Source organism: Notolabrus celidotus, chromosome 22 (genome assembly GCF_009762535.1).
Source record: "Notolabrus celidotus isolate fNotCel1 chromosome 22, fNotCel1.pri, whole genome shotgun sequence".
NCBI lineage: Eukaryota > Metazoa > Chordata > Actinopteri > Labriformes > Labridae > Notolabrus > Notolabrus celidotus.
Genome location: NC_048293.1, coordinates 18,423,331 through 18,451,124, shown reverse-complemented (window position 1 = coordinate 18,451,124; position 27,794 = coordinate 18,423,331). Strand labels below are relative to the sequence as shown.

Sequence of the window (27,794 nt, the reverse complement as noted above, 5' to 3'; positions counted from 1 at the left end):
TTACTGCAGTCTCTCTCTCTCTACCCCACACACTTCCTACTGTCTCTACTGTAGAAGGCTCCGGCACAGTACAGTAGAAAATGAGATCAGAGAGAGAGGGAGGCTTGGAGATGTGAGAGACTTTTTCTTTCACATACCCCGCTGCTCTTTCACACTGACTATTTTCAGAAACACCAAACAAACAATCATGTTCACCAATAATGTGTCATTACAAGCTATTAAGTATTATATGTTTGCCATTTCCTCCCACAATGCCTCACTCCATAGGCCAACTCCATTAACTAATCTACAAACAAACAAACAAACAAATAAACATGTTTTTGTGTGTAGAGATGCACATGTGCCATGTTCTGTGTGTATTCTTATGTAAGCATGCAGCCTCCTCTTGCCTCGAGGATGATGATGGAAACTGTTTGTCATCCTCCCACCTCTATCTCTCTAACTCCCTCCTGCTCTCTTTCTTCATCCATTCAAATCAAATGTGGCATAATGTTAGAGACATTTCGCAGCAAGCTTAACTTAACTGACATGCACAAATAGCTCATTAATTAGGAGTTTAGAATGCATATAAACAACAATGTGTGTTGTAGGTTTCGTGCTCTAACAGTGTCAGAAAATCAGATGTTCAGCTCCCCACACAACTCAGAGTGGAGGCGAGTGAATGGTCCAACAGTCTGCCAGGAGACACCACGTTGCCTCTGAACAGCCTCGGGTTTCTCTCCATTATCAGAGAAGACTTTTCAAATGAGGTTTTACACAATGAATTTAAGCAGCTCACATTTTTAAAGCCATTTGCTGACTCATCTTGAGAATGATGTCTGGCTGCAGATTCATTAAGCATGGAAGGAGTATGACCGTGAATGCATTTATTATGTATTTTTTTAATACCAGTCTTCATGATTTTTTTACCGCCTCCGCTATTCCTGTTAGCCTTATGAAATCTTGCCATCCCTCCTACTGTGTTACTGTCACCATGTGTCTCTCATATATTCCAATCTAAAACAGCCCGACCTAATTTGAACTGTCAGGAGAAAATATTCATTGACTTTTCTCAATTCATGATTAATTCTTACCTCACCCGAAAGACTCTGTTAATAAAGGTAATCAGTCCAGGAAATCTTATATTGTAGCCTTAAACTTAAACTTTCTTTGTGATTTAAGTGTGATCTCAGTTGGCCAATAATCTTCACACCAGTTTTTATACTAAGTCAAGTTTTCATGAATTGCATTGACACTCATCTCTGTAATTGGCTTTTTACTACATTACATTCAGACGATGGAGTAAAAACATTGATAAACCCTGCATCTCAGTTCTCTAAAATTACTTTTCCTCTATTCATAATCTAACCAGAAGTAGTTTTGCGTCTGCCATGTTGAGGAGTGTCTCAAAACTGGGGTTAAAAAAATAGAGGATCGAGGAGGGAAATATGGGGAGGGTTATGTGAGATGCTCAAAGGCAGCCTTCACAGAAGTCGTTTAACTGACGGACACTACCTCGAATCAAATATAACTTACTGATTGGATGCTGCATTGGATTGGTCTTCACTCAAACTTTACATCAACATAGTTTAAAGGTGCAGTGGGAAATGATTAGCATCATTTAGCTGAGCAGACTTGGTAAAAGTGGAATGAAATGTATATTTGTAAGTATGTTTAAGTTAGTGCATAAACCCCTGAACATAAAAGTTGATTTGTTTTTGATAAATTATAACTACAGAGGAGCAGGCAACCTTCCACAGAGGCCATTATCTTGCACTACCATGTTGCTGCCCACTACAGAACTGGTGGGAGAGACTGAGACGCAAGGAAAAGACACAGAGGGGGAAGCAAGGATGCAACGTACTACAACTATCACCCCTTTTTGGGTTTTTTTGGTATTAATACAGTTATTTAGCACATGTTTGCAGCAAATGTGCACATTGTAAACATATGGTATAAAAAGAAAAACAATATTTCACTGTTTTAAGTCATTTTTTGAAGCGAAGTTTGATGTTGAGGGCCGGATTTATTTCTGAAAATGGTACCCGATTCTAATGGAAAGAGCTTCCTTTTCACTTTTATAATAAAACCACACTCCAACATGAAGTATGTATGCAGGTTAACTTTTCTGAAAAGTGTATTTATTTTGGTAGTAGAACAATCTAGGTATAAATATATAGAGATTTTGTGAGGGTGTAAGAGTGTAGGTGTATGTGGACGTCTGCTTGTGTGAATGAGACAGCATTGGAAAGTGTATTTGGCAGATCTGCTCTCAGTATGGACTTACACCTGATCATTTATGTCAAAATATATGCATCTTTGTTTTCTTTTTTCTGTTTTAATCAGTGTATTAACACCAACATTTTATTTAAGTGTCTTCCCCTTGGTAGATGTCTGGGAGGATGAAGGGTATCTGTAAAGACAGGATTTATTAATGAGATTTTTTTGCTCTCACAGAAAGGCTTCTGGCAGGGGAACGTAGCCAAGTGTTTGTGGCAGATCGGGTGACAGGGTGAAATAAATGGTGTCATTTTATTAACATCAAACACTTCTGTGGCTCTTAGAGGGCACAAGCTGAAAAGTAAATCAGCTCCTGGTTCGTTGATAAAGCCTGTGTTCTTATTTTACACTTTGGGATGTTGTATCCTGTGGTAGAGGCTTTGCCTTTTCACTGAGGTGTTATGAAAAACAATGCCCTACTGTAAAAGTGATGACCTCTTAAAAGTTAGCATGGATTAAAACCTCATGAAAATGGATCATCATCAGGTGCCTGCAGGAGGTTGTTTATATAATATTATTAAATTGATGTAGAATGAAACTACTCAACAAGAGATAGCCTATATTCTCTCTGTAGCAGGGCTTCCATGTTTTTGCATCACTACATTGTGCATGTTGGGTTGATGAGTTTATTACATAAGCGATAATGTATGGTTAGTGGATGGTTATGTGAAATGTACTGTACATCCCAAAAGGGTGAGACAAGACCCTGACATGAAGCAATGATGCTAACGGAAATTAATGATTTTGCCTCAGTGTCAATGAGCAGAAGTTAAATGTGCCAGGACTCTTTTCTGTGGATTGATCTGATATGACATGAGTACACTGCTTGTCTCTGACGTTAATCTTATTATGCAGAATTAATCACCATTGTCGAGGGGTTATCAGATTCCGACCAATCAGAATCAAGTATTTAATACAGCAGTGTGATTAGTAAGAAAGATGGGTGATGAATTGCATTACATGTTAAAAGAATGGAATGACTGCCTCCAAGAAAAATACAAATATTTGCAGTAGCTCTAATTCAACTATAACTATCAAGAGACCTTTGAGCTCTGCTTTTGAGTCTGCTTGTTTATTTTATTGGGCAAACAAAAATCTTCTGAATCAACATATCCTTGGAGCTAAGGTTATGGAGATCCAGGGATGTGACGCATTTTTAAAGAGATATAATCAATTAAGACTGTGGCCTGTTTCCTCTGGACTCACACTCATACTGTACTGGAAGGAATATGGGAATATTATTGACCATTACTTCCCATGTTCCCCTGCCTCTGTCTCCTGCAGCACATTGTTAATGTGCCAGATTGTAGCCGTAGGCCAGTTTCCATCCACGGCAGGTTGGTGGTTTACATATACATGGATGTACATCGAGCATGCATGAAAATTAAATAATTTACTTAAAACTGAGCAACATTCAGAGACCGAATAACATGAACGCTACAAACCCCCATATAACAATTCAGTACAATACAACAAAGTACAATGCAATACAGCTATGCTCAAGACAAATCCAGATATAAAGTGACCATGGAGTTAAAGTGCATCATTTATAAAATGCATTAAGTGGGAATAAAGTGCTGCAGTGAAGTGCTAAAGTGCTGTTTTATTGCACATAATTTTAATTGTAAATTGCACATTTACCCCAAGTCTGTTCATTTAAAGAGGTGGAGTAATTGCACAATGCCCGATTGCATACATATTTGCATAAGCATCTGTGTATATGCATTTATCACTGCACAGGGTTAGCATACATAGGTGATTAGGTGAGATAAGGTTGATGAACTAACTTTAAATACATTTGTAATATGACCAAGCAAAAATCTGAACTGTCCCTTTAAGGCATTTTTAGATCATTTTTGTTTGGAGCTGTCTTTTAGATCAGTGGTGGTTTGTTTGTGTGTCTGAGGACTTGATCACTAAACCCCTTGTATTTTCAAACCAATCCAGCAGTTTTCAGTTTGAGCCGCAGCAGCTGCAGAATATACTGATATTGAATAAGCTGTGAAGAAAGGGGCCACTGTGTGGGATTTAGAGATTGTTAATGACACCTTCTTAAGTTTATGGCACCTAATAACACCTGCTACATCAATATTCCTCCCCTGACATTCTCAAACCCAGTTGTGAACAATACTGTATGTGCTCAGCTGTGAAGGCCGTCTTGATTCCCAACATTGTATCCTTTCAAAGTTTGACAACCGGAGGGTTACTAAAATGATCATTTTAGCAGTGGACGCATCCCCGTGACAGTACACATGATTGCTTTCACAAACCGCACTGTTTGTTCATGACAGCTCAGATGAACTGGTTTCAGATTTAATCAGGAACTCTTTCAGGCCTAACTCCTCCAGATTATTTTCTTATTGACTGAGCCAAAACAAAATAACCTTGCTTGTTTTGCTTGAAATTAAAAATTTCAACCACATATTTCCATTGACCTTATAAACCCACACCTCCTCGATGTTTTGCTTTGTTTTCTATTTGAAAGCACATTTAAACACCGCCATTTCTCCAAGGAAAAATGTTGAATGCCAAAAATCCATACCAGTGTTTTATGAAAGTGCATAATAAAAGGGATTCAGTGGTCTACCCGTTTACTTTGGAAAATCAGACCTGCTAAAACCTCTTTTATGCAACTGTTTAGAAGCAGATGCTAAACGCTTAATGCCAGTGAACAATTTTCAAAAGAGACTTGCAGAGTGAACTGCCCTAAAGCTGTGCTTGTACATATCGATTCCCAGCTCCATATAGAGCTTGTGATAGAACATGTTACAGCTGTGTGCATTGAAGTACTGTGACTTCATGTAGAGCTTTACAGCTTCAGATTTCACTGAGTGCATTGATCAAATCAACCGTGAGAAAATTGATTTGAATCATTTTCGCTTACAGTTTACTGTTCGTATTGACTTTTTTTTTTCCATGCTGGGTTTGTATTTGTTCTTTACCACGTAGGCTGGGTGAATAGAGCAGCGCTGTCATTTTGTGCAAATACTTAACAAAGAATATATCTTGGTTGCTTAGATGTCAACTGCTGGTTAAACTGTCTACAAATTTAGAGCATGAGAAATGAACTACTTCCTTGCAATGCCTCTGGTGTGACATAAACCAACTGGCCTCTGACTATACCACCACACTGAGGGAGCTATCTGGACACTATGTTTTCCATAATGCAAAATCACAAATGGAATCCTAAATTTTAAATATGGGATGAAATCAACTTTAAGATTTGACTGCTGTAAAAGACATTTGGAGCTCTGACGTTTATCCCATGTCATTGCTGAGCCTCATTGCACTCTGTGAATGAATATTCAAGTAAAGTTGTTGAAACCCCTTTTAACTGAATCTAAGATTATGGTTCAGACATACTTGTATTTTTAATTAGAATACATTTCTAGGTGGATTGAGGTTTATTTTCCTGACTAAATATCAAAGTCAAGCAACTATTCTGAGTAAAATCTTAATGTTATAGAAGTTTTACCGCAATGCTAGCTGGACTAAGTCAAATAAAATAAGCTGAAGACATAATTTAGTTTTTTTTTTTAACTTTATTTCTGTAAACAAAAAAGCAATAAAACAAAAAAACACTGTGCAGCTCTATTATATTGGCAAATAGGAGTATCAGATCAAGACCCAGTATTGGCAGATACTCAAACTTGAATCAGGGGCCAAAAAGCTGATTGAGTCATCCCTACACTAGACAAAAAATGTCAACTCGCTGGAGCTTCAAGAAAAATGAGGGATCTTAAAATTAGTAGGCTGTTTTACGACCAAGAATATCAGCACAAAAACTGATTGCTCTGCATCCAATATTCATCAAGACCTCCCACTCTGGACAAAAGTTGTGTACTGCTGCCACACTGATAGCGATGCTTTCAGTGCAGCACATTACTACAGTAGATCAAGTGGCACATAAGTATCTTTCCACAGTCATTACCCAGTCAGTACCCTGTGCTGAAGTATGGGCTACATGGTGCAACACTTTTGTTGAAATATCTTCATGCACTGGAAGTCGTCCTTGGCCAGTGATGGACAGACTTCCTAAAATCTGGCTTATATAGTCTAATAGCAGCATCATCCTTGAACCCTGATAAAACAATAAGCTGAGAAGACCATCAGAAACCCTTTAGTGTCGCTCATGCATCCTGAGCGATGGTGATAGTTAAGTGATAGCAGTGAAATCATGATGCGAACACAAGATCATCTGATTGCCAGTGATGGATGCACCCTGGCCGGTTTTGAAAAATAGGGTTGTGCTGAAAAACACTGTAGACCTGATACTGACACAGCAGCACCATGAATCAGGCACTTAAAGTACTGCTCTAAAGCTCTCACCACCAAGATCTCCTATTACACATCCTCTTTACTGTTTTCCTTCCCTGCTTCTCTGCATCTCAGAGTCATACACACAATGTATAACAGAACCTAAGATCATTACACAAGTGGTCCATCCGTCTTATACTTGTATTTTAAACTGCCTGTGTGTTCTCTTTTTTCACATCTATCAGACTGACCTTGGATGTGGTTGTCTCATATTCCTGGTAGCACATATACATCTTCCATCTGTCTGTAACAGCCATTCACTGGTTTGATTTCATCCATTAAGGCCTATTCAGTCATGGAAGAGAGAAAGTGATGTGAAAAATAACTTGCAAGTCAGTACGCACAAAAGTGGAAGCATTGGAATCGACTACTTGCTAAACATCCCCCCACCCACTACCCCCAAAGAGCAACTTTCCAATCTGTTTGTCACTGTAGAGCTTTGGAATAGATGTTGCTCCAGTGTAGATAGACTGTAGTAAAAGTGATACTCTACACTTGAAGCTCTTACACATTGCAACTCTGCAACAGCTCTGGATAGCGCCACCACTACGCCTACTTAAACATTGCACCCTGAAAAAGAGTAATATTGCTGTCCCAGTGTGTGATTTCACTTTGCATTATGGTGTTGTGGCAGTACTAGATGCAAGGCTTGTAAACACAGGGGGAGCGCCACAAACACACACACTCAGACATGCAAATATACACAGCGCTGTTCCGCCCTGCTGGCTCCAACGCCACAGTCTTCTTCCCCATTCCATTCCACTGTTACTACCTCTGAGGGAGGATCAGAATCAAAACGACTTTGCCTCACCATTTCACATCCGTGTGTTGATGAGACGTAACAGGGGCGTAAATATCCCACCTTGAAATGGCAGAAAGGAAATGGCAGAGCTGTTAGATTTTGGGTGGGAGTTGTCTCTTTTTTCAGTCTTTCCAAAAACCATCAAGTCTTGGGTAGTGGTAAAAGGCTGTGTTCATCTACTGTCAATATTTGCAAGCCATGCTATGATACCAGATGCAAATGCACATGCAATTTCATTTTATGAGTTGCATAAAAAAATAAAGCACTAAACTCTTTTCCCTTTTTAGCTTAAACTAAAGTGCTAAAAGTATGTAATACATCTTTTTCATCTAGTGCTCTCCAATCCTTACTTTGAAATGTTAGAAGTTTAGAAAAGCATTTAAGCTAATGGAGAGAGTTTTGTTAAAATAACACTGTGATCTCAAAGTGAAGATGGCTGACTTATGCCTTGGGACGTGAATGGGTTGCCAACTCTGTCACTACTAAATAAGGGACGGGTGCACGGTGCCATGGTGGTGTGTGCATGATGTGTGAGTTCAGTGTATATTCATATTCTGATTCAACTAGAAATGCAGAAAGTGTGTATATTACCTTTAATCCTTACTGTATCATTATGTAACCTCATATAAATAAACCTCAAAGAAACCACAATTTAGCTCTTTACATCAAAAAACAGGCAAAAGAAAAAATGAAATGCCAAAGAGGAGTATGACTCACCAAATGTACTTTTTCCATACTTTTTGCTGCTCTTGACTGACTCATGCAGTCTTTCGTCCTTTTGCACAGCCAGAGTTTTTGTAGGACTTGGCGCATTTGCGCTGTATACAAGTGATGCGCATGAGGGGGCCTGTGATTGGATGACAGGCAGTGGGATTGGCAAATGATCTGCCACTGCCATTTTACCTGATCTAGGATCTGTAGAGTGCAGTCTGTTGTATTTACAAGAGTTAATAGTCAATATACTGGACAATTGAGGTCCTGTATGAAACAATCCAATTTCGCCCAATATACAGGATGTCCCGGATAACCCTAGACTTGAAACTATGCCTCCAGTTGTAGCGTTATAATGCATGATGTATAAGGCCACTGAGGGAATATTTGAAACCCTTTCACAATATCTGTTTTTAACAAGGCAGTGGGTAAATAAGAAAATGTTTTTGGGCATTCTGCAACAGCTGCAACGAGGACTGTAGCCTCTGCATATGGGGTGCAAACTTAGATCACAAGGCTAATGGCGCCCCGGAGTCAGCATTTAAAAACATTTTAAGTAGTAGCTTTAACCTTGATAGCCTGTTAGCTAGAGTCAAGGAATCTGCTAGCAACAGTTGTCTTATCTGTCTAAACTGAGAAATCTCCTTTCATCTTATGGACTGACTTTTTCTTTCACTGGTTAATCAAACAATATTAATTCATCCCTTTACATCCTCCCTTCTGCTGTTTGTGTGACTGAGTGTGCTGCTCTCCCCTCCTTTGATACTTTTCTAGACCTTCAGCTGCAGGTCTAATAGCGTGTGCCTCCAGGAAGTTGTATTTGGCTCTCCTTTAAATGCAAAGCAGCCATTCAGAAATAAGTGAAGCCTGTGTATGTTTGGGATTCATTATGCTCGCCTACCTGTCTGTGCTGTGTATTGCTGTGTGTCTGCATTGATAGTTGGTTGCTCAAGTGCTTGTGAAGACACATTCAGGGTTGCCAGAGCTTGTGTGTGCGTGCATGAGTGTGTCTGTGTGTGTGTGTGAGTGAGTGTGTGTGCGTGTGCAGCAGTCTTTAAGTCGGCTAATTGAATAAAGAGTAATTGTGATGTATTTAGGCAGCTGCTGACCCCTGTTGTTCAAGTGGGTAAAGCCATTAGCTTAAGCACAAGGTTTACTCCAGCTGACACCCAGAAAAACCAAAGCAGAGGAGTGGAATTAAGGGAATAGGAAGGCAGTGGGTTAGCGAAAGGGCTTGGACATTGGTGCATTTTTTGTTATGATGAAATGATTGAACGAACAACCCAGACAGAAGCTTGAAGGCACAGATGACCATGTAAACTGTTTATTCACTGACGGCATGAAGGACGGGAGTTAAAAGGTTTTCCGGAAAAATATTAAATCTTCTCATTTAAAGTGCAGGCAATAAAACATTTACAAAATGCACTTCTATTTTGCACATTCTTTTTTTATTATCTTTAATCTTTCCTTAATACATGCTGCTTTATTTCATGTTTATCTCTTGTCTGTATTTATTGGCAATGAATACTTGTAAAATCTAAATGGAATAGCAACATTTTTGTCTCATATTCTTTGTACATGGAGAAAAACACAAACCAGTGCACTGTATGTGAAGTAAGCCCTCTATTCGCCCTTATATATCTATATCTCAACAGCTGTAGGCAACTGTATCCATCAATGAGGATCACAGGATAGCATCAGGGGTGGTCCTGGCACACATCATTTACCGTCATTACATTATTGCATATTTTTGAAATGCATATTATCATCCGTTCCGTATATTACGACATCAAAGTCAATACATTATCTTAATATTTCATGCTGGATTCCATAATAGATGATTAGAATAATATCAAGCGAATGTTCCATGTCAAATGCAATGACAGAGATATGCATTAAAATAATCTCCTATTACTGCGTTCTCCTGCAGCCAGCAGGAATCTGACAAATGAAGGAGGAATCAGCATAAGCCTTTCTATTGGCATGAACGTTGTTTGATGATCTAAGGAGAAATGTGAAGGATTGTGATGAAACATATTAACTGCAAACATCTTTATTTGATTTACTTTAATATTTTGTGGTTAGGTCTGTGTGAGGAAGTTAGGTCTGCTTGTGGGGATGTAAGGTCATTGTGAGGAAGTTAGGTCTGTGAGAGGAAGTTAGGTCTGTGTGGATGAGGTTGGATCTGTGTGGATGAAGTGAGGTCTGTGTGGTTGAGGTTGGATCTGTGTGGATGAAGTGAGGTCCGTGTGGTTGAGGTTGGATCTGTGTGGATGAAGTGAGGTCTGCGTGGATGAAGTAAGGTCTTTGTGGGTGAAGTTAGATCCGTGCGCATGAAGTCAAGTCTTGTAGATAAAGATAGGTCTGTGTGAGGAAGTTAGGTCTGTGTGGATGAAGTGAGGTCTGTGTGGATGAGGTTAGATCTGTAGGTCTGTGTGGAAGAAGTTAGGTCTGTGCGGAAGAAGTTAGATCTGTGTGGATGAGGTTAAGTCTGTGTGGATGAAGTGAGGTCTGTGTGGTTGAGGTTGGATCTGTGTGGATGAGGTTAGATCTGTGTGGATGAAGTGAGGTCTGTGTGGATGAGGTTGGATCTGTAGGTCTGTGTGGAAGAAGTTAGATCTGTGTGGATGAGGTTAGGTCTGTGTGGATGAGGTTGGATCTGTGTGGGTGAAGTTAGATCTGTGTGGATGAGGTTGGATCTGTGTGGATGAGGTTAGGTCTGTGTGGATGAGGTTGGATCTGTGTGGGTGAAGTTAGATATGTGTGGATGAGGTTAAGCCTGTGTGGATGAGGTTAGATCTGTAGATCTGTGTAGCTGAAGTCATTTCTGTGTGGAAGAAGTTAGATCTGTGTGGATGAGGTTAGGTCTGTGTGGTTGAGGTTGGATCTGTAGATCTGTGTAGCTGAAGTCATTTCTTTGTGGACAAAGTTAGATCTGTGTGGAAGAGGTTAAGTCTGTGTGGTTGAGTTTGGATCTGTGTTAATGAAGTTAGGTCGTTATGGCAGAGGTCTGTATGTCTGTTACATATTATTTACTGTGTATTTCTGTTCTGTGACCACTATTCATTATTCTTTTTTTACACACTTTTTGTTTACATATGTTTTCCAGTATGCTTGATTTTTCTATGCACTAGGTTTGTTTATTCTTTCTGTTGATAAATATGTTTACCTCAGTTAAATTATTTTCTATCCTACCACAACCACGGCACATTCCCCACACTTCTTTTTAATCCTAATTTTTTATTTTTATTTATATTTTGGGATAAATGTATGTATGTATGTTTGTGCGAACATGATTATGTCTATATTGCTGCTGTGCAGTCTTTGACCTACCATGTTCTTCTTACCACTGCTATCTGGCCTTTTAATTGCCCCCCAGAGATAAGTAAAGTATTTTTAATTGAATTGAATTGTATTGAATTGGATGAGGTTAGATCTGTGTTAATGAAGCCAGGTCTGTGTGGTTGAAGTTGGATCTGTAGGTCTGTTAGGATGAGGTCAGAATTGAGCAGATTCTGTAGATATTTGAAACAGTAGTATGTTTCAATAAACAGTGTTGCCCCTCTCAACAAAGGCCCAGGGCTCTGAGACTGTTGGAGAACACTTCAACACATAAAGTGTTTTCCTAACTCTGACATGACTAATCTATTTGAACAACACAAGGACCATAGTAGTAGACCTGATAAAGGACCCTGCACACTGCTGGATGACACTTCAGGGTGTCAGAGTAGTTTTTGTGTCTAATGTCATATATTAAAGATGGAGGCTATCAGCTCTAGACGTGTAATAACAGCAAGAGTCAGACAACCGCTGGAAGAGTAGAGCAGGCTTTAAGTTGTAAATATTACCAGGTAGTACTTAAACTTGTCACCATCTTTAAACCTTAAAATAATTTATCTTCTTTTTTCTACTAAGAAGAAAAACATATTTATATACTTATTGATATGGACTATCATGGCTTTCTTATGAACCTACCATTCAAACAAATTAAAATAAATTCAAAAGGGAAAAGCCATGGGAGCTTCTTTCTTTGTGGTAACAGTTTTACACTTCCACAAAACTCGGCCTCAGAGATTTACAATCTGTGAAAACATTAATTTGTATAACGTGTGAAAAACAATTATGCGGGTTCGGTCACCAACATAGCACTCATTGGTTCTGCTAGCGGGATAACTAATAACACATGCATGTTGGAGCTGTAACTGTGTCGCTTATGATCTGTTTGGTTTTGCTGCTGCACACTTAGCCAAACAAAAAATATCCAGGGCGATAAACAGAATTACAAGCACAGTTGGAAATCGATTGGTGACTCAGAGCGAGTCAACCAGATATATTTTTTTCTATGTGCTTCATGTGGTTTATCTCTCAGATGCTTCAGATGTTTCATTCTCACTCTTTACACATGGAATACAGTTTTTTATAATCATTTCAATCAGTGGGTGAAAACATGTTATTTTTCCAGAAAACCTAGGATCAAACTCAAGCTGAGCTAATGACAGAGCAACTGCATTTAGAGAGGAAAATGTGTTTCCATCGTAAATATTTTGCAGAAGTGGGTTTCAATACTTGATCTTCTTTTTCGTTTTTTCTTGACGTATGTATCACTGTCTAATTGGATGTGCATTAAGTGTGGAAAAGCTGATCAGGAGCAAGAAAGGTCTACAGAAATCTTCAATCACTTCTCCTTGGCAGCTTCAAAAGAGTATGAGTATGTGATTACTTCCAAGTCGTCGCTTTCAACTGCCAAGTCGTTCTGCTGGTTATCCCCATGAGATTGAAGAGAATGCAGAGCAGTCTCAATATATGAAGCTTGTGGAGAATCCATTTCAATTGTCCAGGAAGCCAGTTGTTCATCAGTGAGCCAGCCAGTGGTGAGACAGGCTTTAGGGGAGACCTTCAGGGAACTGGATTGTCAGTGGAAGGCTTTCAAAGAAATGAGAGAGAAGGGTGCATGCATGTGGGGAACAGAATCGTATTTTGCACACCACTACAAACAGAGCTTAATTTGTCTTCCTTACCCATAATCCTGTTGGTTAATTCACCATTCCATTTGATCCCGGTGGTGGTACATGTCACCTCGAGCTATACTGAGCATCTTACATGTGTGTAATTATGGAAAGAGGAAAGTGTGAAATTGAGCTCAATCCTGGTTATATCATTCATTTTGTACAACAGGTGACAAGTCCCTTTCCGTCCCGTGAATGCTGCATGGTTTGCATGCCACACACAAGCATGTCACACAACAATGCCTTCATCTATCCATTTTGTCTCTTCGCGCGAAATGAAATTTGTCCTCTCCCTCTTTCCTTTCTCAGCTCAGCTCTCATTTTAATTAGCTCTCTCCCTGATCTCTCTTTCTTGCTTCCCCTCTTTGATAATTCTCCCTCATTTCCTATCCATTTTGGTTCCTCTCTCACTCTTCGCTTTCATTACAGTCATTTCTCAGTGTAATTAATGAGCTGATATCTGGTTTTGTGTCATGAGGGTCACAGGCCTCTCTCTCTCTCTCTCTCTCTCTGTCTGTCTTTGCAGCGCCAGTGTATATGACTCAAGCTGCCGTCTTTCTGCTCCTCATTCTCTGCAGTCAAATGGCGAGGGAAAGGAAAAATCAGGGATTGTGACCTCTGACACGGCAGTAGATTTTAGCTCAGTAATTACACAGAAAAATGAAAGAGATGAACAGAGAGAGGACCACACTAAGAGACAAAGGTGAACAACTCCTTAGCCTTGAGAAGTGATTTGATATGATATGAAGATGTAGCATTCATATCAACCTGGAGGACAGTTTTATTGCACTGACCCTTCTCAGACAGCGACAGGAAGTGTCAATTTCTGAAAGGGATACTTCATTGATTTTCAAACCCGCCCTGCCCTTTTCCTTAGGGCAGCTATTGATGAGTTCTTTGACACCCATCAAAACACGGAACCTTGATAGCTACAAAACTTATACAGATTGGGCTTTCAAGGAGGAAAGGATTATATAGTCAGCCGTGAAGGATGTGGACAGTGATATTCTGTACTTTTTTTTGAAGTCCTGAAGTCCTAAAGAGCAAAACTAACACTTGTTTAAAAAAATCTCTAGTTTACAAGGAGTCTGTGGCTCAGTGGTAGAGTCAGTTGTCTCTCAATCGTAAGGTTAGCCATCCAATCCCAGCTCCTGCAGTCCAGATGCCAAAGTGTTCCTGGGCAAGACACTGAACCCCGAATTTGTCCTTGTGTTGTATTCAGCGTTTGTGTTTGAATTTGACAAGTTAACACTGATGAGCACTTCACACAGCATCCTCTGCCATCAGGGTATTAATGTGGTGTGAATGGGGGCCACACATGCAAAGCACAGAACAAACACATCTGCTGAAACAAACTGCAAACCTAAAAAGAAACATGCTGCAAAAAGCCCCCCCCCCCCAAAAAAAACAAAAAACAAAAACTGTGTTAACACCAAACACTACAAAAACACAAACAATGGAAAGCCAAAACCACTCAAAAGCAGCAGCAAATTACTGCCGCAAGTGGCAACGAACAGGCCCTTGCACCATTATGCACAGGGGCATGTTGCAACAGCAAGGTGTGAAGCAGAAGCAGCTTGTGCTGTGGCTTCAAGTGTGCACCAGTCAGTTGCAATCATCATAACTTACTTTTATATTTCAATGTGATGAACTATTTTATTTTTGCACATTCAATGAATTTGTCTACAGCTGTGATGCACTGCTCTCATGAACAATCATTTTTACTGCATTAGCTACGAGATGAGACCTGAAAAGTGCTGTTGGTATGTTTGTGGATGCGTGACAGATCTTATGACAGAGGCAGATGACAATTCTTTCTATTTCTTAAAGCACACAATAGAAGGCCATATTAACCATGTTTTGCCTGTAAATACACTGCACTGCACAACATGAGATAATCATGGTTGAACATATAGCTCACTGCTGGGAATTTGTGCACAGGAGTATGTATTTAGCAACAGCATCCAGTAAGTAACCTGTCCCTTTTGCTGCCCAGGCTGGGTCCACAAACATTGTGGCGTCACATGCAAAAGGTCAATATTTGCATGCAGTTGTATTGGAGCTGGGTCTCTTCTTATGCATCTGAAATATGGAGAGAATCAAACATTACACAAGAGAGTTATAATGATTTTAATATTTTGGCAATTTCACAGCACGGATGGACTTTAAATGAAACAGAAAAAGATTTCAGTCTCAATACCTTATAGCTGTTTGCTTGGTAATGAGGGAGAATGACTGTCTTCTGAGAGCTGTTCCTTTTTTAGAACTATTCATCACTGCAGCTTGTTATATGCTGTTTATATTAGTTTTTTTACACTGCTGAATCATCTCATGAAATGAACAACAGATAAGCATATAAACAATAATTAGGATAAACATCTTTAATTGTTGGCTTTGCAAACATTGTATTCCTCTCCAGCACTGATCATTTGTTATGTATTATTTTGTATACTTTTTTGGGAGAGTTCCCTCAAAAATAGTGTTTACTGCCACTGCTACCTCGTTGCTTATTGGCTTGTGCTGTTTTCACAAATGGTCCAATCTTTTTTAACCATTCAGTCAGAGTTTAATTACAAGTATGCTATCAATTAGGCTTCGCTAACAGGCGTTAACCATTGTCTAAGTAAGGGATAATGTATGCGTAGCGCGTGGTTATGGGAAATAGAATCCTGACAGTGTGAGACAAGACCCCAACGCGAAACTAGTTATTCACTGCACTGAATCCAATAAAAAAGAACACATCACACATAATAAGGAAAGCACAGCAACTCCTCTTTTTCTTGAGGACACTAAGGGGCAACCGACTTCCTAGTAACCTGCTGAAGAAATTCTACTGCTGCACGATAGAGAGCATCATCACATATGGTTGCACAGTCTGGTACTCCAGCTGCACTGCAGCAGAAAAAAAAGGACCTTCAGCGGATTATCAAAACGGCACAGTGGATTGTAGGTACCCCACTACCATCACTCAGGAACATCTACTCAACCCGACTGCACAAACAAGCCTCATCCATTATGCGGGACTCAACGCACCCCGGACATTCCATTTTCACCACCTTACTCTCAGGCAGACTTTAGTGCTTTTTTGATTGTATTTATTGATAGATTGAAAACTGTTGTATGGAAATGCTGCCAAACAAAGTTTAATTGTATCTCTTTTTGCAATGACAATGAAGTGCCTATCCTATCCAATCCTATCCTATCCATACGTAAATATCCATGATTACCAATACGCTGCCAACAGGTTTTACCTCATCTTACTGTCTATGGTGTCAACAAGCAGAAGCAAAATGTTCCAGAACTCTTTTCCTCTAATTGATTTGACATGGCGTGTGATAAGTTTGCCTCTGGTGTTTCTCATGTTAGTGAAAGTTAATAACTGTCATCAAGGGGGTTTAACCAATCAGAATCAAGCATCTTACACAGCTGGAAGATCAGTAAGTAAGAAGGGTAATAATGCTTTAATCATAACTAAGAACTGTTTAGTGTTTGGTTGAGAAAATCCCCTTTTCCAGTGTTTAGGGTTCATTAATAACTGCTCATGGGGTTGTCACTCCTTCTTCCCAGGCCATCAGGTCTATGATATGGACCACCCATAAGCAATTAAAACAAAGTTTTATGAAAAAGAAGGAAAAAGCAAACAAAAAGAAACTTTGATTTTACTTTATTCTTTTTAGTTTTGCTCATATCATGATTAAAATTCCAGAAAAAAAACACTAATCTTCACTGACAAAATGAGTCACTGGATCCAGCTGTCTTTTGTGCGCGTATGAGTAGGTATTAGGCTTTTCGTGTGCATGAGTGCGTGTTTGTGTGTTTTTAGGTGTGCATGTGTTTGCACTGTGAGCCCGTTAATCCCGATTCTCCTGTGTCCTTCAAGCCCCAATCAAGGTTGTCATTAATGAGCATTTTCTCTCTCCCTGCCTCGCCCTCCCTGCTCTGCTCTCTCACTCTAAACCTCTCCTAATTAACTACAAGCACTGCAGCTTACTAATGATGAGTGAATACGCGTGTTTGCATGCATGTACACTGCTGAGCAATAAATGATCCTCCTCTGGTTTGATTAGTGATGCCTTGCGAAGTTGGTTATGATTCAACTCAGAGGTCTTGAGGTTCATCTATTTGTGTCTAGCAATTTAGATTGTTTGGCTTATGTAAAAACGCATCCAATACATCTGCCAAGTGTAATCCAAGTCCAGGAATTATTCACTAATGTGCAGGAGTATTTCCTCTAAGCACCCGCACACAATACATTAAAAGTAGGCTGTTTTAAAGTGCTTGTCATTCCTCTCCATATTGCACTTATCATTCTACCCTCAATATGTTCACTCAACTTGGCATTCAGCTCTCTGCATTCAAAGTGGCATACAGTTTGGTTGATAAAGGAGGAAGTGCAATGGTTAATAAGTAGTCTATTACTCCACCGATCATAAGAGAGTTATACTTAATTCTAAACACTGGAAAACATTGTAAACACTGTGAAGTCTACTGACACAGCAAATTGAAGAAATACAGGGAAGGTATCCAAAGAGTTCTAATAAACTGGTGATGATTCTCAAACCACTCTTTTGGAAAAAGAAACACTTCTTTCTGACTTTCCTTTTCAGTATCGTATTTCCAGTATGATGATACAATCTGTGTATATAACCCTAAGTTCCTATTAAGCCCACAGGTCCAGTTTCATTAACATCTCCATTTCTCTCCCTCTTTCTTTGTCTTCGTATGTCTCATTTTACAGGTGTCGTGTCCAGGTGGGGTGGTAACCATGGAGAGGCTGTTGCTGTGCGTGATGCTGGCAGTTGCCATGGCGGTGCGGGCACAGATCTGCCCCAAGCGTTGCGTATGTCAGATCCTGTCACCCAATCTGGCAACCCTCTGTGCCAAGAAAGGTCTACTATTTGTGCCGCCCAACATTGACAGGCACACAGTGGAACTACGGCTGGCCGACAACTTTGTCACAAGGTAACTGTCGTACCAATACTGCCACTTTCTGTTAGTATCTGTTGCTGGTAACATGTGCAACTTACAGTTCTTTCTTTGTGATGGTTGCACTGAATCAAAAAGTAAACTCGTTCCTTTCAATGAAAACACTGCTTTGACATCATTGGGGTTCCCAAGGTCAAAAAACGGTGAACCAGGCTTAACTTTTGCCACAGACCAACTAGAATACAACACTATCATGCCTCATAAATGCAGATCTACTTTGAGTCTGACAAAAGCTAGGCCATACTACAATATAACCACTTGTAGGACCAATTTAGCAACAAGCATGACTGTCAGTAGTGCTGTTTCATAAGTGATATTGTTACAATTAAAACACTACTGTTTCTTTCTCACATGCAACGTGGCCTGCCCAAGCCTATAGCTTCTATAGCTTAAAGTAATCTGTTTCCTTATGATGAAGCAGTAAAAGCTGCTTACTGTAAAAAGTAGGCCCTTACAGTTTAACTATTAGATCTACTATTAGTTGAAGTGCAGCATGTAACATTGTAGGTAATGGCATGTTGTCCCAGCACAAAATTGCTAGCATTACAACTGTCTGGAAATATAAGCTGGAGGAGTCCATTTGATGTGTTTTTGGTGCAAGATTGTCCATTTATTTCTATTTCCCTTCTCCTTCTTGTGGCCTTATTTTAATTGTTTAACTGTCAATAACTAGAAATAAAATCAGCTGTGTGGTATATCCTAAAGATAAAAGAATAGCAATAGGACATAGGGGCATGTGTCCATGAATCTCTGCAGTTCAAGGTACTTCGTGCCCAGCAATCGTAGCGTGCAAAATGTTTGTGGTGTTAGCGTTTTTCTATCTTGGCTAGAAATAGCACAACTTTTGGAAGACGGCTGTACTCTCCAGTGTCATTTATCATTCACTGACAAATTATAATGAAGCAGGGGTGGAACTTGTGATATTAACTTTATCAACAACAATGGTAAAGGACTAGCTACCACTTGTTAGCAACACTCTTATCTCATGCACCTAGACTCTTTCAGAGGTATCATTTCCAGGTGTTTCAAGTGTTTTGTTTTTGGTAAAGCTCACTTAGGAGAAAAAAATGCAGACAGAGTAATTTGCAAAAGTATTAAAAGTCAGTCAGAGGGAAGAGTAATTCCCAACATAACGTCCATAAAATAGAAACAGTCAGTGCTATTTCGCCTGTGAAAAACAGTGAAATTGAGGTCATGGACACTGCCACCGCCAAAAAAACACTGTCAGTGGACACAGACCTTGATGAAGCACATCTTCTCTAAGACAAAGTAATTGCTGAGTTCTAGGACAGATCGGTGCTGCCTTTGGTGCTTTTTTGGTAGTGCGAGAACATTATCCCCTGGCAGTGGAATGAAATTCATTTTGGTGGTTAAAAAGCACATTCTTCAGGACCCCAGAGGAAGTTGTAGTTGGTTCTTATTCAATGAAGCAGCTCAAGGCTGTCTTGATAGCAGAGCAGTTTAAGACCTCGGTCCTCTGGTTTGTGTGTAAGAGATGTTCAAACTCACAAATATTGAATGAGCTGCCCAGGATTTAAAAATCTTCTTTTTCCTTTTGAGGGTTTTTTGCCTCTTGATATTTAAACATCTCTTTATACACCATCCAGAGCTCCAGGGTATGGCTACTTTGGATGTACCTGGTTGGTGGGATAGGTCAGCTTTCTCCCTTGAGTTACTCAGTCATTCTTTCCTCCAGCTCCTGGCAGTACATCAAACAAGCTACTTCTTATCTCTATGACAAGATATCTTCCTTTTAATGCAGAACATGTATGTGACGGGAAAGGTGTTTGCTGTTTGAAGCAATATGTCTTCTACATGTAGTACAAGAGGTGTTGAAGATATGATAGGCCCAGATGAGGTGTCTTTATATGTTGTCTGTAGGAAACATGTGTGGAGTGCAAGTGTCTAAATGCAATCAAGGAAACTATTTACCTGTTGGATTAAGCCATTATTTTTAAACTCTGTTGGTAGACTAAATCAGGTTGTAGATTTTAGTTTCTCATTTCAACATAATTTTGTTAGTCGCTCATTGTTGGACTCTAAACTCTAATAAGGTCATGAAAAAGGAAAATGTCCCCCCACTATCAGTTATGATAAAAATCAAGCTAATAGCAGCCCACTGGTACTTGCCATACACCATTAGCCCAGAGGTATTAGCTGTTAAGCTAATATAAATTGTGAGGTTTGGTGGGTTCTGAGTATTTATGTTTATCCATGTAAACTACCAGTCAAAAGTTTGGACACTTCACATGCAATGGTTTTATACACCACAGATGTTTTATCTCATACAATCTATTTTAATTATTTTCAGAATTGTAGATTAATACTGAAGACATCAAAACTATGAAATAATCTGTTTTTGCCATAATATGGATTACAACAGTAGTCGAATAGGACTATCCATTGTGTACTAACCCTACCTCTGAACAACACAACTGATGGTCTCAAACACATTAAGAAGGCAAGTCATTCTACAAATTAACTCTTGACAAGACTCATGTTAATTAGAAACCATTCCAGGAGACCATCTATCTATCTATCTATCTATCTACCTATCTACCTATCTATCTATCTATCTATATATATATATATATATATATATATATATATATATGTAGCAGTGAATTTACCAGATTTGGCCAATGCTAAATGCTGTGCTCAAGAACCGAACAGTGACTAACTTTTAGATAGTGTAAAGGACAAAAGCAAAATGAGTTCTTCAACAAGACTTCTGGTAGTTCCAATGTAAAGCCCAGAAATTAGACACTCGGAAAAGGAAAAGACTAGAAATAATACAATTTAAGCTTGAGCTGCCAAATAAATTTGCTCTTGTTACCAAAAAATGGTAAATGCCAATATCTTACTTGCCTTTGTATTTACTTTTGTATTTCCACAGTGTGAAGAGGAAAGACTTTGCAAACATGACACGGCTGGTAGACTTAACATTATCCAGAAACACCATCTCCTTCATCACACCTTATGCCTTTTCTGATTTGGATAACCTCAGAGCGCTTCACCTCAACAGGTATGGATTTACATAACCTTGAAGACGTGCATGTACATGTGATGTTAAAGCGTGAAATCCATGTGGAAGATGTTTTCTTTGTCATTGACAGCTACAAAACACTGCAAGGGTTTCAGTTTCAACCATTTCTTTGTTTGTCTTATCTGCAGTAACAGACTGACGAGGATAGGCAATGATACATTCAGTGGGATGTCGAAGCTTCACCACCTGATTCTGAACAACAACCAGCTGATGCTCATCAACCAGGGAGCATTCAACGACCTGCTGGCACTGGAAGAATTAGACCTCAGCTACAATAACCTGGATTCTATTCCTTGGGAGGCCATCCAGGTCAGGATCTCTTTAAACTGGCTGGCAACCTGTAGTGCTGGAGGCCTCTAAAAAGCCCATCCCAAGCATAATAGTCAGATCATAAAAAGCCTGGCGATTGTATAAAATTCAAATAATGAGATCTTAAGGCCTTTTGGGTTTGAGTGGTATTCATTAACTTCTCATAGAAAACCTTCTTCAAGGCAGCTTTATTTGTATAGCGAGTGAGTCGATCAATAAAAACAATTTAAATTTTAAAGTATTTTTAGAGCTGACACTTACATTTTACCAGTGCTCTCTGCCAGCAAACATTTCATATACAATAGATGTCTGGGCCTCCAAGGATGTGCTTTTAAAAAGTTTTCTGGAACTTTAGATGAATAAGCACAAAAAGTCTGAAAGGTTCAGGTTTAATGAAACAATGCAGTGTCAACTAATTTGGTTTTTCATTTACCACATAAATATCTTAACACTTGTATGTATCATAACTGCTCATCATTGAATGGAGTAGGAGATACAAATGGCAGGAAACTTTTTTCCCTATACATTTTTAGTCTTTACTTCCTTAAAAATCACATCCTTCTGAAATATAATAATTAACACCTCTGGTTTTCTCTCTCATTCCTGCAGAGAATGACAAGCCTCCACACATTGAGTTTAGACCACAACATGTTCGACTTCATCCCAGAGGGAACATTTTCCCTGCTCCAGAAGCTCAACCGGCTGGACGTCACTTCTAACAAACTCCAAAAGCTACCACCAGACCCACTTTTTCAACGAGCACAGGTATACTCAAAGCTTTAATGTACCCAGCATTAAAATCAAACCATGAGAGGGCCTGAAACATGTTAACTGTCATGAGTTGCTTTTGTTGAGTTTGTGTTTTCCTTGTTTTGCAATCTGTCTTTGATTTCCTGTTTTATTCTGTATATTTACCTTGTGCTTCAGGTCTTTTTTCCTCCCTGTGTGTATTTAGTGTATCTGTTTCTTCTCTCCTGTTGTTGGATCATTATGTCTTCACCAAGTATTCAACAAGTCTTCTTCCTCACGCTCCCTGTGCTGGTTTTTGTTTTTTCGTTGTTCCATTTTTGGATTATGGTTATGAACAGTTTTTAGTATATTTTGTTTCTTCTTTATGACTCTTTGCTATTGAACCTTATTATAAATATATATATATATATATATATATATATATATATATATATATATATATATATATATATATGTATGTATAATACATTAAAACATGACAGATTAGGACATTTATTTTGAAGATTAACTGGATTCAAATTATAACTTTGAGTTGTTCAAGTTCATGAACTGCAGTTTATGCAGAAAAGACAGTTGAGATATGGGTTCATGTCTTTTTTTTTTTCAACAAAATAAATAATTATGATAATGATTCAATATTCCTGATAGGTTATTTAAATGGCACCATGCGTTACATGCTTTTGCCCTTATGAACAAATTACTGTACAGCCAATGTGTAATTGATTTACAATTGGATCCCATTTATATCAGTGACACTTAGTTTATTGTAAATCTGTGTTCCTGTTTCTGAATCATATTCCATTACACTTCTGATGATTTATACAATTACAATTACCAAATGTCAAAAGCAGGATGAGGATAGAGGAGAACAACTGTAGATGTTTTGATCAAATGTGTCTCTATTGATTGGTATCAAGGTAATACAAGTAATATGTGGCATTGAGTGTATTGCAGGATTGTGCTGGACAGTAACATTTAGCATGTCTTATAACATCTTCAAACTGTTTCCCACTTCCAGGTCTTGGCCACTTCAGGGATCATGACCTCTACTTCTTTTGCGCTCTCATTTGGCGGGAACCCTCTCCACTGTAACTGTGAGCTACTGTGGCTGCGAAGGCTGAACAGGGAGGATGACCTTGAGACGTGTGCTTCACCCCAACACCTCTCCGGACGATACTTCTGGTCCATTCCTGAAGAGGAATTCCTCTGTGAACCTCCACTCATCACCCGATACTCCCATGAAATGAGGGTGCTTGAAGGGCAGAGAGTCGCGCTCAGGTATCTATAAACAGATGACCAGAAAACAATATACAGACATGCTAGAAGTAAACCTAAAAACTCCTTTTTAACCTGATTTATGAGAAAGATATATTTAGATATATGTAGACTGTTATAGTTTTCATTGCGTATTTTATTTCCAAGCTGCACAGGAATACATAAAAGGCTTTTCAATGCTCACTGAAGCTGAAGATAAGGAAATGATGCTAAAATTTTAAGGAGGATGAAAGTAAATCAAGACAACAACAGGTCTTAGAGCTGATGATTACTTAATTTGCATATATATTGGTCACACGCTTCCAATCCTGATAGATGTTGTGTTTTCAAATATGGAATAATAATGAAATTGAGTAAAGAAGGGGCGAGGAAATCAATCAGATGCCATTATCCTATTTCCTTTAGTGTGTCTTGTCCTCGCCTCGTATGGAAGGTATAAGTAGAGATAATCAGGTTCAAGTGGCCTGAAATTTCTCATCTATTTCAGCATCCAATTCAGTGCATTGAACTGCATGCACAGTTGCACAGGTTACATATTTATAAGACATGTGCATTCTTCCGATGATAGCCTGTTTGCCATTTCTATCTTCCTCTTTCAGTAAAGCCTGAACTTCATGCAAATCAGAGATTGCTGTTCATAAAAGAAATCGTAACTGTTTAGAGAACGCGTTTGGTGTGCTCTCATTCTATTATTTTTAAGAGCTTTAAACAGTAATGAAAACAGCTTAGATTTCTGGACTCTTACCTCATGATGACTTCAAAGAGGGGCTATTATGCCTCTTAGGCTTGACACTGTCCCTCTGGTACCTCTGTTGTAATGTTACATGATTTACAGCTCAAAAAAGTCCATATTTTTCTCACACTGGTGTTTTAGAAATACGGCTCTGCTAGTTACGAGATCCTTATGTGATGACTTCATCATTTCAGCAAGTCTCGTGAAGCTCTCACAGTATTTTGAGAACGGACCGATTAGATTTGTTAACACACAAATTCAAGGATTACTGCAACATATGCATACTTAAGGATTTGAACATTTGCACACATTTAGTATTGACCTCCAACATTGTTACTCTAAATCTATGTTTGAAATGTTAGAAAGCATGATCCACCTCTTTAAAAAGTGTTCCATTACCCCCTCTTAAATAATAACCACACCACCTAAACATTATGCTTCCATCAGAAATCCATAAGTAGTCTATCATTTAGCCAAATTCCTTCATTTCCTGTTCACTTCATTCACATAAAATGTATTCCTTTTGCACAATAGTTTCCTTAGTTATCATGAGGTCTAAAAATCTGCATTTTTCTGACCATTGTCAATGACTGAATCTTTTAAACACTCATGAAAAAGCTACAAATGAATTTCTTCAATTAAGTTCACTCACAACAATTTAACAGAATGGAACTTTTGGATGAGTAGGGTAGTTGACCAAAAAAAATATTAGCAACCATTATGATAATACAAATCTGGTACTCAATTTTTGTTGACAAAAAAAGTCTATCCATGACAGAAAACTTAGTATTTTGTCCGTTAAAAAAGACTTATTTCGTAAAAAATTCCAATTGGATCATTATCTTTGTGAAAGGACGCTTTTTTATGAAAATGATAGTGACAGAAAGATACAGTATATCAAAAATTATTATTGTGACCAGTTTCTTGCCATGATGTTAGGCTGTTAGCATTGATAATACTGTCAAAATCTGGCCACTGCTGCTGCTCCAGGACAGTCATTCTCCTTCTCCATTCAAAGCAGCTCTAGTATCTCACTCAAACTTTGTGGCAAGTCCCAGAAATCAAAGATAATAATCAGATGTTGGAATCTGTGTTAAAATGGGCTGGATAGAGGCTAATTAGCTAACTAAACGAGGTGACAGTGTTACATTGAAATGTCCGGTCATTTGAAGGCGAATTACACGCCATCATGATGTTTTCAAATGTTATATCAAGAGAATAACATTCTGGTTTTGGTGAGAAATCTGAATAATAGTATTTTTTGAAGTGGATATTTGTTTTCCCAGCGGTATGAACTACATCGTTATAAGCTAATTCTAACTAAACTAATGGACACTGCAGAAACAGATCATAATGTTCACTCCCAGTCTGGGAGAGAATGTGGGGAGAACTCGAGAAGCACTCCTGACCAATTGTCTTCTTCAGCACATTCAACCACATTCTGTCCAGTGACTGATATGTCCCCTCCTGCTTTTCTTGCCTTACAGGTGTAAAGCAAGAGGAGACCCAGAGCCAGCCATCCACTGGATCTCTCCTGAGGGCAAGCTGGTATCCAACTCCTCAAGAACGTTGGTCTACACAAACGGGACTCTGGACATCCTCATCAGCACTGTTAAAGACACGGGCTCCTTCACCTGCATCTCCTCCAACCCTGCTGGTGAAGCCCATCAAACAGTCGACCTGGTCATCATAAAACTCCCTCACATCTCCAACAACACCAACAACATCCAGGAGCCTGACCCGGGGTCGTCTGACATTTCCACATCAACCCGAGGCGGGGCCAATGGGAGCAATGTGACGGGGGACGTGAAGGGCGGGGTGGATAAGAGGGTGGTGACAGCTGAGGCCACGTCATCCACTGCTCTTATCAAGTTCAACTTCCAGAGGACTATTCCAGGCATCAGGATGTTCCAGATACAGTACAACGGGAGCCAGGATGACTCACTGGTTTACAGGTAACACTGACCGAAACACTGTCACCGTGACTTTCAACACGATAGAGTCAGACTGTTCTCACAATGGAAACTGAACCATTATGAGGCCAATGTGGAGGTAGAGTATTACCAGAGTCTGAGCTGTATGGATAAGATTACAGTTGATAGGATGCAACTTTAATTATCCTGTTGGGATCCTGTCACTAGTAGTGAGCTACAAGGGCTCCATGAAGGGCACTTCAAGAGTTTTACAAGGATGCTTCAAGTGCTCATCATGGGCGCTTAAAAGAGGGCTACAGTAGGTGTTTCAGGGAAGCTGGGAGAGTTTAACAAGGGCACTACAAGGGAGAGGGGAGCTGTAAGGGTGCTACAAGGGTGCTTCAATGTTTTGCTCTTGCACTAAAAAATAGGCTATGAGTAAAAAAAATCAGTACATAACAAGAGACATCAGAGAAACATCTATTAAAATAAGTTAAATATTAATGTGATTGATTAAATGTGAATTTTTGCAAATAAGTCAACTTTTCATTACTTTGATTCAAGCTACTACATTTTTTCCTCTTAAAAAAACACATGCTTAGTTTAAGGCTATGCTAATTATTTTTTCGGCATATTTACAGACTATTTGTCATGGCGTATTACATCAAAGCACAGACGCATAAATCATATCAGAGGAAATTGCACCAACACAAAGACAAAACAAGGATGGGAAGCTAAGACGCCACGCAAACAGTGATGAGAGAAAGTTCATGATCCCCCGGCAAACCCGGCTGCAAGGCAACGGTCTCTCTTCTGCTGACTCACCAGGACGGCCTTGACAGGGAGAGCTCTGCTGAGCTTCTTGACTTTTGCTGTTTGCTCAGGATTACACAGATTACATCGATCTCACAGGGACTGATTGTTATTTGAGCTAAATATTTACTCCAGTGAAATAGGGGCGAAGGAATTAACAAACACACGGAGCTTTTCGTAGGGAAATCGTCCGGTATTATCTGCATTTCATATCGCCGCTAATCCTCATACGTACTTCATCATCATCATCAAGAGCTGAGGGAGCATTGAAATTGACCGTCTGGGTCATGATGATGACAATGCTTTAGCTTGTTATTAAATTCATCTCTGGAGACTGATTTTATTACTTAAAGTTGTGAATTAGATATCCTTGATCTCTTACTGTGAAGACGTCAGCGTATAATTAAAAAACTGATCAGTTGGAGAAGAAGCTGCTGGTATTATCTTCCATTTATGTTACTTCTAATCTCTGTACATAATTCATCAGCACTTAACCTTGTTCAGAGACTGCAGCATCAGGAGACTGTGCTGATAGGATTTATAGATGTCTGTCTTTTAAATATAATGGCAGAGCTTTTCACATCAAGATAACTGCTCTTCCCCCCCTTCTCTTTCTCTTCTTCTCAGTCTCTAAAAGCATCACAAAGCCTTGAGCACTTTTTGATTATTATCTCATAAAAGGGTGCATGTATACTTAAACCAAAGATGTTAAGATTCTTGGTGGAAAGTCTTCAGTTGGAACGCATGGAGGGGGCACGGAGGATGAGTGATTAAACAGCCCGTTACAACCCAACTCCCACGTCTCTAAAAGTCTTCCTGTCTTTTTATCCCCCCTCTTCTCCCTTTGGCTCTCCTCGCCTCCCTTTTTTTCCTC

The 27,794-nt window shown here is 39.2% G+C and overlaps 1 protein-coding gene across 2 annotated transcripts in view; it reads left to right on the top strand.

The window, feature by feature from the left end:
• The window catches only part of lrfn5a (leucine rich repeat and fibronectin type III domain containing 5a), an 82,333-nt gene that overhangs the window by 37,228 nt on the left and 17,311 nt on the right, over window positions 1-27,794 (top strand). For both annotated transcript variants that reach the window (XM_034674362.1, XM_034674363.1), the window contains exons 3-8: window positions 17,834-18,057; window positions 20,978-21,106; window positions 21,256-21,436; window positions 22,046-22,201; window positions 23,205-23,464; window positions 25,682-26,149. In XM_034674362.1, coding sequence (XP_034530253.1) covers window positions 17,861-18,057; window positions 20,978-21,106; window positions 21,256-21,436; window positions 22,046-22,201; window positions 23,205-23,464; window positions 25,682-26,149 — 1,391 coding nt within the window. In that variant the 5' untranslated portion in view covers window positions 17,834-17,860. The remainder of the gene's footprint in view (window positions 1-17,833; window positions 18,058-20,977; window positions 21,107-21,255; window positions 21,437-22,045; window positions 22,202-23,204; window positions 23,465-25,681; window positions 26,150-27,794) is intronic.